General features: G+C 39.1%; 1 protein-coding gene across 1 annotated transcript in view; it reads left to right on the top strand.

Annotated features, from left to right (window-relative positions):
• The window catches only part of LOC121322045 (histone deacetylase 4-like), a 282533-nt gene that overhangs the window by 30840 nt on the left and 236932 nt on the right, over window positions 1–14761 (top strand). Inside the window, exon 2 of the mRNA XM_041261508.1 lies at window positions 1142–1411. Within this exon, the coding sequence (XP_041117442.1) occupies window positions 1387–1411 (25 nt within the window). The 5' untranslated portion in view covers window positions 1142–1386. The remainder of the gene's footprint in view (window positions 1–1141; window positions 1412–14761) is intronic.

Genomic DNA, 14761 nt, shown 5'->3' with positions numbered 1-14761 from the left:
TCTGGTGTTCTGTGAGCTTGGGAGGCAAAATCAGCAAGGACTGTTTCCCGCTACAGTTGACCCTACTGGCCAGATGCCTGCAGGGCTGGCCTTTTGTCCTCGAGAAGCTGGTAGCATCTGCTTTCCAGTTCCTGGGTGTAAAGAGGCAACTGGCTTGGTTGTGGAATTGAAACTGTTGTGGGGAATTGCTGCAGTGAGGGAATGGACATTCTAGATTGGGGTCAACATTTGGGGTAAAATAATTGGGCACTGTAAAAACTGGTGGTAGACACTGAAATCATTTGCTTAGTTGATGCTTTTTAAACAGACTATTGGACTTTTATGCCAGGCTAAGATTGTTGTTTCACTGTATATTGTAGGTCTAGAGAAGTTTCTTGTAAAAAATGATACCCAAAACACAATTTTAGGGAAAAAAAGGTGATGCCTTTATGAATGTATGTTTTGCTGCAGTATAACTAAGTGATGCCATTAGCCTCCTACTACTGAAAGTTCCATGTGACTAACAGAGTGACTCACTGGCAAGCAGGTTTAATGGGGGAGTCAGCTTGTGTCTCTATAGCAACAGTAAAACTATTATTGGGGAATGTTTGCTTTCTGCAGAATGCACAGGAGGTTAAATTATGGAAGAATGCAGTAAACAATACAAAGGAATAGTCTGTTTGTGTAAAATTGAGAGTTATTATGGGGCACTGCAGTTTTAGACTCTGGGGTGATGGTAGTACTCCTTAGATAATACACTGAAGCACAATGATTATTCCACTCGTAGGTATTAAAGATTAAATGAAATAATTATCTTGGACCATGATGAATACTTAGTTTAATTTAAAATATGGTTGGATCTCAGACTTAGACTGACCACATTTGACAACCCATACACTAAAAAGACTACCATGCAATGTTAGAGAAGTTGGTATTCATAATGTTGGTACACAAATGGCTCAACTTTAATGATGTAGTGACGCTGATACTCATATCTGCCACTGTTTGGATCAACTAAGTTCTCGCAATGGAGTGGCTCAGGAGATACTGTATGTGAGCTTGGACTGAAACCAGTCTTTACCGGCTTTTGACAGCGTCTCACTTGTAAGAGAATATTGACAAACCTGTTGGTAATTTTTCCTTTTCTCCTTTTAAAACGCAGGTTGTGAACACAATAATAAATCAATAGAAGCAGCCCTCCGACTTGTCATACTTGGATAGGATTATCCGTGCCCGGAGGACTAGTGTGTTGTTGAACCCCCACCTGGAGTTTACGCAGTGGATGGTTTCTCCCTTGTATGTATCCGAGGAGCAGTGTGGCTCGAAGAGCTGAGCTTTTCTGCTGGGTTTTCTCTCCATCCTGGAAAGACCGACCTCCCAGTGGAGTCTCCAGGACACCCTTCAACAATGAGCTCCCAAAGCCATTCCCCAGGTACAGTAAGACAGGCCACATCACTTTTGGCTTGTTTTTTGGGTATGCGGGTTTGGCCAGTGGATACCACTGTCCTGTCAACTATTTATTAAATGTTTGTCTTTTATAAGAAGTGAACAGTATAACTGCTGAGACTGGTTTTCTAGAACCTATTTTGGGTTAGCAAATACAAAAAAAATTATAGCGGCACCAAATAAATACTGTTTTTTTGATGTTCACCACAGTTGAAGTGCATGCATATTGTTTTATGCAAAATAGGTAAATTGAAAATATGGTGCCACATGCAAAAGTCTCATAATTCACATGCATTCTGCTGCATTTTCATAAACACACAACCAAGTGATCAGAGTCACCTCTCTTTTTCCTCATTCATTTGATAATTTTATATAATACCATATTCAGTATGATGTTAAACTATGTTTGTCTTTCTCTTAGGGGCAGAAGCCTAGCATTTCTTGTCTCCTTGATTCTACTACAGTAGTGCTGTTCTATTTTAAACCCATTGTTAAACCTATCCTCTGTTGTTTTTCTTAAGCCAATCAAGTACTGCATGGTATGGTGGCTTGCCCCAGACTGCCACAGGTTTCTTCTAATAGGCTAATGGTTTTATTTTCAGTCCGCCTGTATTGGGATTGAGACATGATGTCAATCTTTCAGTGTTGAAAGGTTTACCCTTATAAGCAGTGACAGGTTACCACAGCTCCAAGGAAACTAATCTATTTTCTGTGTTAGAGGATAGTAAGCTTTGTTAGTTGAGATTCCTCTGAATGAGTAAGGCCAGTTTTTCTGCAATCGCAAAGCTGTGCAACATAATTTGAATTTACAAAAGGTCATTTCATCCAGGAACTCAGAAAAGGTGTCTGTAGTCTTGACAGATTCTCCAAATACAGTAGAAGATTTTTCCCACAGTTGTTTTCTAAATACCCTGGTAACCCTAAATATATAAAGATTTATCGATGCATTGTATCGTTTGACAACTATCGTTAGTCAAGCCTGTGTATCGTTTTCATGCAAGGGGTTCAACCCTTTGCGGACCTATGTCGGACCAGGTCTGACATTCCAACTTTCCCTTTCCAGTCCAATCATCATCAAAAAGACGTAAAGCAGAGGTCTCTATTAATTTTTTCTACAGAAATTGCTGAGAAAACCTTTCAATGGCTGAGTGAGACCGATAGGAGCTGAATGAAACCAAAAAAAAGGGTGTATCTCATAGCCCCTTGCATTACAGAGATAACACGGATATAACAAAGGAAATAGCTGCTTCTGCATCCAGCGCTCAAAGAATATCACAGACATTTACAGAGCTTTTATTTGATGTTGACCGCAAAGGGTTAAGCAAAGGAAAGCTTTTATTTTGTATTACATTTGCAATCGGCAATTATGTTTTGCATTAAGTGCAGAGCTTATCTACTCCCCTCAGGTCTGACTCACTGAATCTGCATGTGATTGAGCTCACCTTCTCCTCCTGCCCCACCCCATGTTTACTGATGGGATTGGATCTGTGCAGGAGTCTTCAAAGTAGCAGAGCAAGTTAAGAGTGTTGTGCTAGAATTACAAATACTGTATTGACTGAGCTACATTGCCTTCCGATGTTTGGCAATTATTTTCTAAAGTAAAGTAAGTAATGTTTGGTATACTCCGGTAACACAACTAATTTGCTTGACCATTTATTTAATGAGATGGCACCCTACAAAACTTCAAACAAAACCTGCATTTATTCATCTGAGCTACCCCGCGTAAAAAATTAAGAAACACATTGAAGATTGTTCCATAATCTCGATCTTTGGTCAGAATGCTGGGCAGATTGTAAGCAAGTGCCAGTCATTGCTTAAATTAAAACAGAATGTGGACATGTGACAGAGACAGAATAATTCTTGGACCACTCTGGTCCACTTGGTCCACTTGGTTCCATTTCATAACCATGCTGTTTGGGCTACGTGGTGCGCCTGCTGCCTTTCAGAGACTGATGGACCAGGTGTTACATCCACATCGTGAGTGTGTATTTTGTATATTGACGTTGTGGTTATTTAAAGCTCCACCTGATGAGAGCATTTGGCTAGGATTACGGCCGTCCTTCAGACTCTAAGGGTAGCCTGGCTGACAGCCAACTTGAGAAAATGTGCATTTGCCAAAACAGAGACACAATATTTGGGATTTATCATTGGAAATGGAAGGGTGAAACCTGTTGTCACCAAAGTCCAGGCTTTAGTGGACATGACAATCCCCAAAACCAAGGCTCGGGTGAGGTCTCTACTGGGGTTAGCCGCTTATTATCATAGATTCATCCCAGAGTATGCCACAGTGGTCAATCCTTTAGTTGACCTCACCAGAAAGAGCTCTCCAGATTTGATTAAGTGGTCAGTAAAATGTCAGGGGGCATTTGATACTATTAAGCAGAGACTCTGCCAGGCCCCCACTCTCATCACACCAGATTTTACCAAGAGATTCCACTTCCACACCGATACTTTGGATCTTGGTTTGGCTGCAGTTTTGTCCCAGACGGTAGACAGAGTAGAACACCCTATCATGTATCTCAGCAAAAATATGCTTCCCCGGAATTGCAACTACTCTGTCGTCGAAAAGGAGTGTTTAGTCATTAAATGGGCTACTCACTCTTACTACCTGCTGGGACATGCATTTGATCTCATCACACACCACGCCACACTCAAGTGGTTAAGCACAATGAAGGACAGCAATGCCCAGATAACTTGGTGGTATCTGGCATTGCAGCCCTTCAGGTATCATATGATCCACCATGCAGGGAAAGAACACCAAAATGTGGATTATTTTTCCCTATTATTAGATAGCTAACACGATCCGGCGCTGTAGTTGCATGCCAGCACAAACCCGGACAATACTGCACCTTGATCACGATAAATTGTATTTGCACCACGAGTACTACAGCACTCACTGTGGACTTGTGACTGTGTTTTTTGTATTAGTGTGTGCTTAAAAATACTGTGTATATTACTGCGTTTTTTTTTTTTTTTTTTTTTTTTTTTTTACCCTTTCATAAACAATCAACCAATCAGTCTTTATTTTATATCACACAATAATTTACAATCTGGAGCAGTTTCGGTACTGTGATGCAGCTGGAAGCCAGACTGCAGAGAGATTCAAGCACATTGTTATCTGTGAGATGTTTCATTAGCTGGCTGGCTACAGCCCTATCGAGTTTTGGAGAGAAAAGGAAAATTGGATATGGGACGGAAGTTAGATAAGGAAGCCGGGTCAAGGGAGGGTTTTTTGAGCACTGGCGTTAGTTACTGTGGCAGTCTTGAGGGCAGGAGGTACTAGGCCTGAAGCCAGGAACAGGTTGAGCTTGTGCACAATGGAAGGAGTAAGGTCAGAAACACAGAGACAGATGAGGTTTGTTTTCTGCTAGACAGAGAAGATCAAGGTTAGTATCAGTTATAAGTTTGTTGAGAAGCAAAGATTTGGCAATTTAAGAAGGAGACTTTACAGTTTGTAGGCAGTACAGGAAGAGAGGGAGTTAGTAACGCTATCTGAAGCAAGTACTTACCAGTGTTCATTCTAGGAGAGGAGAAAGAGTGAGCACATTTTGTCCAGGGGATCCAGATGCTGGGTGTCAGAGTGGGAATGAGGCCTCTAGTAGCCATTGGGAGAGATTTGGAAAAGGTCTTTGTTCTACCTGTCCTCGCACTGCCACAGTTCAGACTGTCCTTTGACGTGTGATCCTTAGACTGGCTACCGTTCTGTTACTGTTTGCCAATCTGCAGGTCTAGAGATGGTCCAGTTTACATGCTACCTAAATTCACTTCAGTCTACCACAGCTCTGAACACTACAGAATATTAATTACTCACCCAGCTGATGTAGTTACATAGGTAAACAAGCATTCAAATTTACTTACCAATCGCTATTCTATTCCCTTCCAACTGCAAACAGCAACACAGTCTACGTATTAAGCAGGTCAGTCGCTACATTAATCGATGCATCAGCTTTTTTGGAGAACGATATATCAATAGTGAGAAATTAGGCATTGCCCCAACCTTAAATATATGAACTGACCCTCCCCCCCTTCAAAAATAGTCATAATAGAAAGCTGTATCACAAGGTGTACCCCAAAGGTTTCGTATGATGGGTATTTTTAACTTTATCTGATGTCCTTTATTTTTTAATGTACACTATGGCATTGGCTACTTGACCGGTGGCCACTTTTAATACCTCAATAACCTCTGTCATTATAACACACCTCGTTGTATAGCTCACAAAGCTTTGCTCCCGAGGGCACTGGTACTGCAATTCGCTTTTGTTTTAAAACTGTACTGTCTTGTACAACAGACCACTTTGCTTTAGCTGTCTAACTCATTAAGCCTAAACTGCAATAGCTTTTGTTATAAAACACAATAGTACTTTACAATAGTAAGCACGTTTCAGTCCCATAGGCCACCAGTAATAAACTAATGGCTACAGGGTCATTTTAAATGTGTTTTTTTTTTTTTTTTACCACCTTGCCTTTTGATATCTTGTACAGTAAGATTCATGCCTCTTTTAATCCCCTTCGAGAGGACACTTATCCCTGCTGACAAGTAGTGTTGCCCTTATGCCGTAATCATTTATATCTTGGAAGTGGTTGTTGAAATGAATTCTGGGTACAGTACGTTTTTGAGGGATTGATGCATTAGTTTTGGTGTGTGATTGAGTTAAAACTACTAGTTTAAAAAGACACACCTGAACTTGTTACCTGTACATTGTGGCTAATCAAGCTCGTAGTACCTGGAATGGGTGAAACTGCTAGGCAATAGGAGTCTTATTTAATTCCCTGTACTACTAGAACGACCCACAGTGTTGAATGGATATCTGTTCAATACAACTAATGCAACCTGCAGTTTTGGGTTCTCTTTCCTGTAATGCTAGGATGGCCTGCAGCTTCCCTGACCTTTTAAAGTCACCATTCCTTTTTTCCAGGTTGACTGGGTTTCTGGTTTAAAATTCAATTTGAAATTGAATACTCATGTCTCAGCCCAAGTACTGTAGTTTCTGGCTGTGTTGCCTAGTAAAACTGTCTTTGTTTTGTGACAGACATGTTTTGCCTTATCTGTTTTTGTATTTTATTTTTGATATCGCTTCTGTGTCAGGGGCCTTGTCTCGCTTGCTCTCTGTCATCTGTTTTCTTCTTCACTCTGCTTTATTATTGCTGTCACGGATGATGTGCAGAGCCTCAGGCCAGGATGGAGATACAAGTCAGTCCAGCTGTTTTCGCTGCACAGCTGTACCACAGGAAATCCAGTGACCCAGCAGCACTGTTATTGTTATCAATCCCAGCATACTTACACAAGCCAGGCAGATGTAATAATAATAATAATAATAATAATATATTTATTTTTATATAGCCCCTTTCATAGTGGACCACCATCATCAAACGCTTTACAGAAGTAGGCTGTGAACTGTGCATTTTATGCAGTCACTTACAATAGGACATTGATTTGACACAGTGGTCCTCAAAGTCATTTTGGCATTGGCATGAATTGATCTTACTTGGCTGTTTGCGGGCACGCTGACTATTGCATAGGTTCTTATTGTAAACACAGCCTTCTCGCGACATAAACAGTGTATGTGTGTGTGTGTGTGTGTGTGTGTGTGTGTGTGTGTGTGTATATATATATATATATATATATATATATATATATATATATATATATATATATATAGTTTATTTATTTATTTTAAAAGTTTAGTGGGAGTTATTCTTGGCTCACTCTGATAAAGCCAAGTCTCAGGCAGGAATTGTGGTGCTGTGCTTATTCTTTAAATAATTTACATAAAATATGCAATGCATATGTTTTTAAATAGCATGTTTACACAGATAACCATGAATAACCTAAAAAGAGGATAGCTAGCGTCTCGCTTTGTTTCAATTTGACAAATTTGTCAACCCTACTCTGTTTTAAAGATTGCTCATCTCCAGTACAATTATTCAGAGAAAGTGGATTTGTAACTAAATATACTATGTATGGTGAAATAAAAAAATAAAAAAATAGAGATAGAAAATTAAATTCTACGTACTGAAATGTATTATTTTTCTCAGTAACAGTTGGCGAAATTCAGTGCTTACCCAGCATAGTAACACCCACCCTCTGCTCAGAAATGATTGAACAACTGTCAGATCTTTCACTTTCCCTTTAGCTACTCACTCGCCTTCAATTTCCATGTAGAATACCGTGAACGGCCTCTGCTTGCTTATGATTGGACAGCTGCGTAAAATTTGGCAGATATTTGACTCTCCCATTGGTTAAACTTACTCTCAGTACCTGTAACAAACAAACACAGTTTATGTCCCACCCAGCTAACTTCTGATTGGGCTACCGCAGAGACAATGCAGATATTCAATTGGTTGATCGTATCGCAGAAGCACTTCAGGAAAAAAAAAAAAAAATGCCGAGTACGTGCAAACACAACATAAGCGAGCAGCACTGCCAACAGACTGCTGTGGCGCATTTGTTGGAAAACATATTTAAAGCTTTCTTTATTTTCCCACGTTACAACCCGCCAGAATTGTGTTCATGACCCATAATTTAAGAACAGCTTAAGCACCACTTTGAGGATCACTGATTTACAACAGTCCTTGGCAAAAGAGAGCTCTGTATATGGGTATAACTTTATTCATGGATATTACACTTGAAGGATTTTGTGGTTTGGCTGATAAGTTTGTACCTTTTGTATTTTTGGGCCAGCAACAGTGACATTTGACCTTGTCCAGTAAGACACATTGACTCGTTAACCCGTTTTGAAAAACAACAATCCAATATCTCTGGAACAAACATCATTTGTAAAATTTAAATATTGGAAAGCATTTTTACACCTTTTTCCAACATCTACAACCTGTCAGATTTTCAGGAAAATATATTCAATAAGTGAACATTCGTTCTGCATTTCAATTCCTGTAAAATTTTACAACATAAATTCAGGACTACATCATGATTTGTAGAAGTACTTCTAGCCACGGAATGCAACCTTGCAAAAACCCTATGGAGCAGAATCAAGTGGGCTGATGAGGAGGATATTATTTCCCATTTAAGTTTGAGATCATTTTTTTAAAAATATCAGCTCTATAGGTGTTTCTTCTAAAATTTGATCAATAACAAAACCAGCAATTACAGTGGTTTGCAGAAGTTCACATTTTGTTTGCACCTGTGCGTACTCCACAACGCTTTCAAATTAAACTTTACATGTAGAATCTACACAAACTACTCCACATGTATACAGTTAAAAAAACGCATATAGAATATAAATAAGTAAGATTTACAGAGAAAAACAGATTTATCTCAGTTGCATAAGTATTCAACACCTTTGCTACTGCAGCCCTAAATCAGCTCAGGTGCAAATGATTTGTTTGAAAGGTCACAAAATTAGTGAAATGGTTTCATCCTCTGTGTGTTTAAAGTGGTTTAACTTATAGATAATTTCCCACAAGTATAGAAAGACTTAAAGCTACAACTCATATAGTGATCCAACAAAGCAACCATGAAGACCAAGGAGCTTTCGAAACAAGTCAGGGATAAAGTGGTAGAGAGGCACAGAGCAGGTGAAGGGTACAAGAAAATATCAAAGGCGCTGATTACACTATGTAACACAGTTTTTGTTCCTGGGCAGTAAGTGTTATTTCCTAATTGCTTATGCCTCACAAGTATAGAAAATGGCTATTATTCCCCACAAACTTTGCTTTTGTGACCAGGACAGTGATATTTCAAAATATCACTATTTCCAATGGGAAAACGGGCAAATGTGTGTCTTTTCGTTCACATAAAGTCAGAAAAAACAACATATGAATCCAAATTGACATGTATTTATACTAAAGTAATACAAAAATGACTACAAAAGATTTAGAAGTGAGTAATTTTTCGAGATTTACGATTATACTGTAAATTTGCTAAAAAGCGTGTAGATGATACTGCAGACACGTGATAAAAGGTTTTGTGGTCAGACGAGACAAAAATTTAACTTTTCACTCTAAATTCCAAGCGTTATGTCTGGCGCAAGTCCAGCACTGCACATCACCCAGTCAGCACCATCCAACTGTTAAACATGGGTGGTGGCAGCATCATGTTATGGGGATGCTTCTCTTCAGCAGTGACTGAGAAGCTTGTCAGGATAGAGGGGAGAGTGGATGGTGCAAAGTACAGGCGAATCCTTGAGGAAAACCTGTTTGAGTCAGCCAAGATTCTGAAACTGGGGCCCAAGCTCAAAATGACCCGAAGCACAAAGCCAAAGCCACTCTGGAGTGGTTGAACAAGAAGAGAATGGATGTTCTTGAGTGGCCCAGTCAAAGTCCTGACTTGAATCCAATTGAACATTTATGGAAAGACTTGAAGATTGCATTCCATCGACAATCCCCAACAAACTTATCAGAACTGGAGCAATTTTCCTGTGAAGAATGGGCAAAAATGTCACCATCCTACTGTGCAAAGCTAGTAGAGACCTATCCAAAAAGACTCATAGCAGTAATTGCTTCAAAAAGTGCTTCTACCAAGTACTGACTTAAGGGGCTGAATACTTATGCAACCAGCAAAATTCATTTTGTACATTTTCTTTGCAAGTTTTGCTGACATTTAACCTCCTCCTCATATAACAGTGTTCAATTTAACCACTACAGCTTTGAATAAAAAAAGTTTGTTTGAAAAACTGCATAAATTATTTGTTATTCAACAAAATGTGACATTATTGGTAGGGAGTGAATACTTCTGCAAACCACTGTATATACAAAACTGAAACTTGTAAATACCTTTATAAATACAAATCTCTAAAGTAAATAGGCACAATACATACAGGACACATTCTTCCTGACCACGTGTTTTGACCTTGTGCTGGAAGAACCACACCTTTTTCAATCGCTTTCTCTGATAGTTGTGGCAGTGGGCAGCAGTTTCCTACAATTATACAATGACAAGGATCGTCCTCCCATTTATTTCAATGGGTTATATGATGTTATAGCTGTGGTGGTATCTCTTGACATCACCATGGTTCTCTTTAAACCTGTTTTTGTTAGTTGTTTTTATTTCAAAGGAACTCATAGCTATTGTATAATCCAGGACCGGATTAACAAATTCTGGGCCCCTGGGCACAAACGCATCATGGGCCTCTCCCACAAAATTCAGTTGATTGTTCGGTAGGCTACAGCAGCCAATGAACAATGAACAGCACACCATCTATAAATGTAATTAAATCATACATACCAGCAGTGAGCATAACCGCATGTAATAATAAATAAATGTGCCTCTTACCTTAGAAGATCGGCCTTTTTCTTGATTTCTTCCTTGAGAATTCAGTCACCACATCATCAAATTCCAGCTCTGACAAGTTCTGACTCAATAACCATCAATGAAAGCGCACTAAGGAGTTTCTGACACATACTTGTCCTGAAAAAGTCAAGAAAAGTCTCAGGGCAACAAACACGTATGGAAAGGTTGATTGTAGGCCATTTCTCAACACAGTTTGCAGCAGTTTTGGGGGTGATTTATCCTGCTCAGCTCTTACAAAGAATTTAAATTGAATGAGCTTGTCTGCAAAGCTCTGATCCAAATCAGTTGGGTAACAGAGGAAAGTGTAATGGCCTGCTTACGAATATCACTGGTGTCAGACTCCTTGTCATCAAACAGAACTCCAAAGCAGTCATTCAAAGGCCTGTATGCGTCCAGTCATTAATTGAGACGGCTGAGTAACTGATCAGTCTCAACTTGAAATTTGTGTTTCCCCTCAATTGGGGACTCCCTGGTTTCATTTGCAAATGCTTTCCGTTTCCTTATCCAATGAAGGTTGTGCTGATGGGTCTGGCACACACCTCTGACACCCATGGCAGTCTTTTCAATGTCTGAAAACTGGTCCCAAAGTGAGGCCACAAAGACTGATGACAGCAAAGACTCCAGTAGTTGCACAGCAGTCTTTAAATCAATGTCGCTTTTCTGCAACAGCTCACTTGTCATCTTGAACCTGTGTAGGATGGCATCTCAGAAATGGGCCATGAAGGCTGTCTCCAAGCATTTCATTTTGCCACACAACAAAGTTGACTCACGTCGTGTATGAGTTTCATGCATGTCACCTGACAAACTCCCCAAAGCATCCCTTATTGAGCTGTAGCTCTTCCAAAGTGCTGATGTTGAGTCAGCGCGACAGTTCCATCGTGTGCTTGATAGGGATTTCAGAGTCATATTTACTTTGATGTTAGCATTGTGAAAAACTTTATTCCACTGGTGAGTTGACACAGCGCAAAAACTGTACATGGACTGCAGCATCCCAAAAAAATTACTAGCCTCTTGGCAGCTGTTCTCAATGTATTGACACCAACCAAATTCAAAGAATGTGTAGCGCACAATATGTAATTAATTAATGGGTTTTGTTTGTTTAATTGGGACTGAAGACCATTGTATCAGCCGGACATGTTACTGGCGTTGTCATATGATTGGCCGCGACAATTAGACAGATCCAAGCACAGGTCACGGATCATAGCAAGTACACTGTCAGCCGGACTCGCCCCAGTATGGCTTTCAATAGGCTCAAATCCAATAAATCGTTCAACAACTTCCCCCTCATTATTAACAAACCTGAAAATAAAAGTAAGCTGGTCCACATGAGATAGGTCCGGTGTTGAATCCACAATCACTGAAAAATATTTGGCATGCTGTAGCTAGGCTGCAATGACCCACTTAGTTTTCTCCCCCATTAGCGCAATGAATTTCTCGCTTATTGTAGAAGACAAGTAGGATGTACTGCCTCTCCCTTCTGACCATATTTCTGAATGTGATCAGCCAAAAAGGGATCAGAAATCAGCTCTAAAATTCCCAAGTAGTTTCAATTGTGCACTGACCCTAGAAGCTCATCGTCACCACGGAATGGGAGGCCTCACTCACTTAAAAACTTGATCACGGCAACAACGCGCCTCAGCACCTCTATCTCATACTTGCTCTCCCCCTCCAGTTGCCACACAAGGGGTGCATCAACAGTACTAATTGCAATTCATTACTGTGATAACGCAAGCACAAGTGAGAACACATGTCCAGTAGTAGGTGAGTAAATGAGCCAATCTCTTGAAACTATTTCTCCTTTCTGTAAGCGGCAAGAAAATAAATAATTTGTTAGGGAATGTGTCCTACCCCCAGAATCGTCCTGTGTTGACGCTGGCTATTTGACTGCTCAGTTTTGGAAGGCAGACACCCCGCTTTCAATTAACGCCATCTGGAGTGGCTCGTCTATCGTGCCCCACAAAGACGGGTCGTTCATATTTCCACTGCTATCATGGGTTGTGCTTGAGCTGGTGGCACTAACCTCTGGGACTGTGTCGCATGTAGCACTGCTGGCTCCAGGTAGTGACGAGAGACTATCCAGCGGGTCTGGGATCGCAAGGGGGTACTGGTAGTTTTACAATCAGCATCATTGCTTACATTAGCAGACGAGCTAGCACTAGCAACTGGTGCCTCCTCTGACGAGCAACTAGCAAGCTCCTTTTTAAAAAAGCTGTCGATAGAAGGCACACTTTGTAAAAGCGCTGCCTGTCTCGCTTCTTTCTCCCTTTTTTTGCTTTCACTTAACGTACCCGCTAGGAGTGTATCGACCCATGCTTTTTTTGGTTTTGCTCTTAGCTGGCTAGCTATGTTTTTTTTTCTTAATTTTGTCAGCCTTTACATTAAACCCACCCTCCCTTACCATTGTACCAATCGTAATATTCACAAGATTTAATTGGTCAATTTGGTGTGCTCAAACAGTGAGTGTGTAAACATGATTGGACAGTTGACTTGCTCATTCTAATTTATTTTTGTGGCATAAATGTACGTTACGTGACATGTCGTCGGGGGCCCCCTGGTGGCCAAAGGCCCCTGGGCAAATGCCCTGGTTGCCCATTCGATAATCCGGCCCTGGTATAATCGCAATATGGCGCTCCAGGGTGTGTGTCTACTGTGGATCATTTGTTGTGTTCAGGGTAAAAAAAAAAAAAAACAGTAGCTGTGAAGATAACACAATTCAGGGAAGAAAGCAGGTGAGGTTGCTTTTTGTTTTTAGCTATACCATTATCAAAAAGTACTATAGTATACTGTAGTAGTGTTATACTATAGTGTAGTAGTACTATAGTATACTATAGTACGTTATAGTAATTTACAGTATTTTATAGAATACTATAGGGCATCATAGTAGTATATAAAAGCTAGTAATAGTAATGCATATCATAGTATTTTGTAATACTACTTTAAGGCAACATGTCTCTACTAAAAGCTAATATGATACTTCAAAGAGCATGTTTTCATGTTTTTTATCTAAGGTGTTTTTTATGTTTTAATATTTGTTTATTAACATAAAACAGGAAATAATTTTATGTCAAAAAGGACGTATTAATTAAATGGGGCTGTCACTCTGTGTGTGGGGGGAAGGGGAGTATCATTTGTTAATACTGGTAATTGTAACTATAACTAAAAATACTGTAAAATAATAACTAAATAATATTGAAAGAATATTCTCCATTTGTGGAGACTTGACAGAGGTAAATGTAACAGAACCATGCATCACACTGGAGAGTAACATTTTCCTAAAACATAATTACAAGCTAATTAAACAAAACCAATGCTCTGTTACAAAGGTGTTTTTTTTTTTTTTTTTTTTTTTTTAATATATTTTAATTAACATATATAATTGGTACAGACGTCTGCAAACAATAGGTTAAACAAAAAACAATTGATATTATTTTTGAAAAAATAACTCGGTTATTGTGGACACAATTTTGTGGGGAATAAATAAATACAATATGTATAATTAAACGAAAATAATGGGCTAAAATGTTACACTTAGAACAACTGTCTCTGTCTTTACTTGAACTAATTAAAAAAAAAAAAAAAGTTTTGTTTAACAGACAGCTGAGCTTTAACAGTAATAATTGTTGTAAGTTGTTTTTTTGCTGTATTGTGTTTAAGTATTGCTTACCACTAATATTACCATTGTACCAATAGTGTATGTTTGACTATTGTAGTATTAAATTGTAGATGTACAACTGTATAGATCACAGTACTGTAACACAGATTAATATATTATTACTATAGTACTACTATATAGTACAGAACCATAGTACTAGTATAGTACAGTACTGAACAGTACAAGATAACAGTAATATTATATTACAGTACTATAGTGGAACACTAGTACTTTACTTGTGGTTCCTTAAAGCACTTTAACCAGAACAAAACCAGTATGTGTTGTATATTTTTAATATGTAGGCTACATTTGAAGTTCTTAATCTCAACAGTTTTTTAGGGGTAAAGTGAAACATTAGTACGATAAACAGAAAAAAAAAAAAAAAAACGAGAACAAAAAGATCTTCAATACAACGATAAGGGGGCCAGTGATAATAT

This window comes from Polyodon spathula, chromosome 10, assembly GCF_017654505.1.
Source record: "Polyodon spathula isolate WHYD16114869_AA chromosome 10, ASM1765450v1, whole genome shotgun sequence".
Taxonomy (NCBI): domain Eukaryota; kingdom Metazoa; phylum Chordata; class Actinopteri; order Acipenseriformes; family Polyodontidae; genus Polyodon; species Polyodon spathula.
The sequence above is the reverse complement of the archived record's forward strand: the minus strand, read 5'-3'. Positions and strand labels throughout refer to the sequence as shown.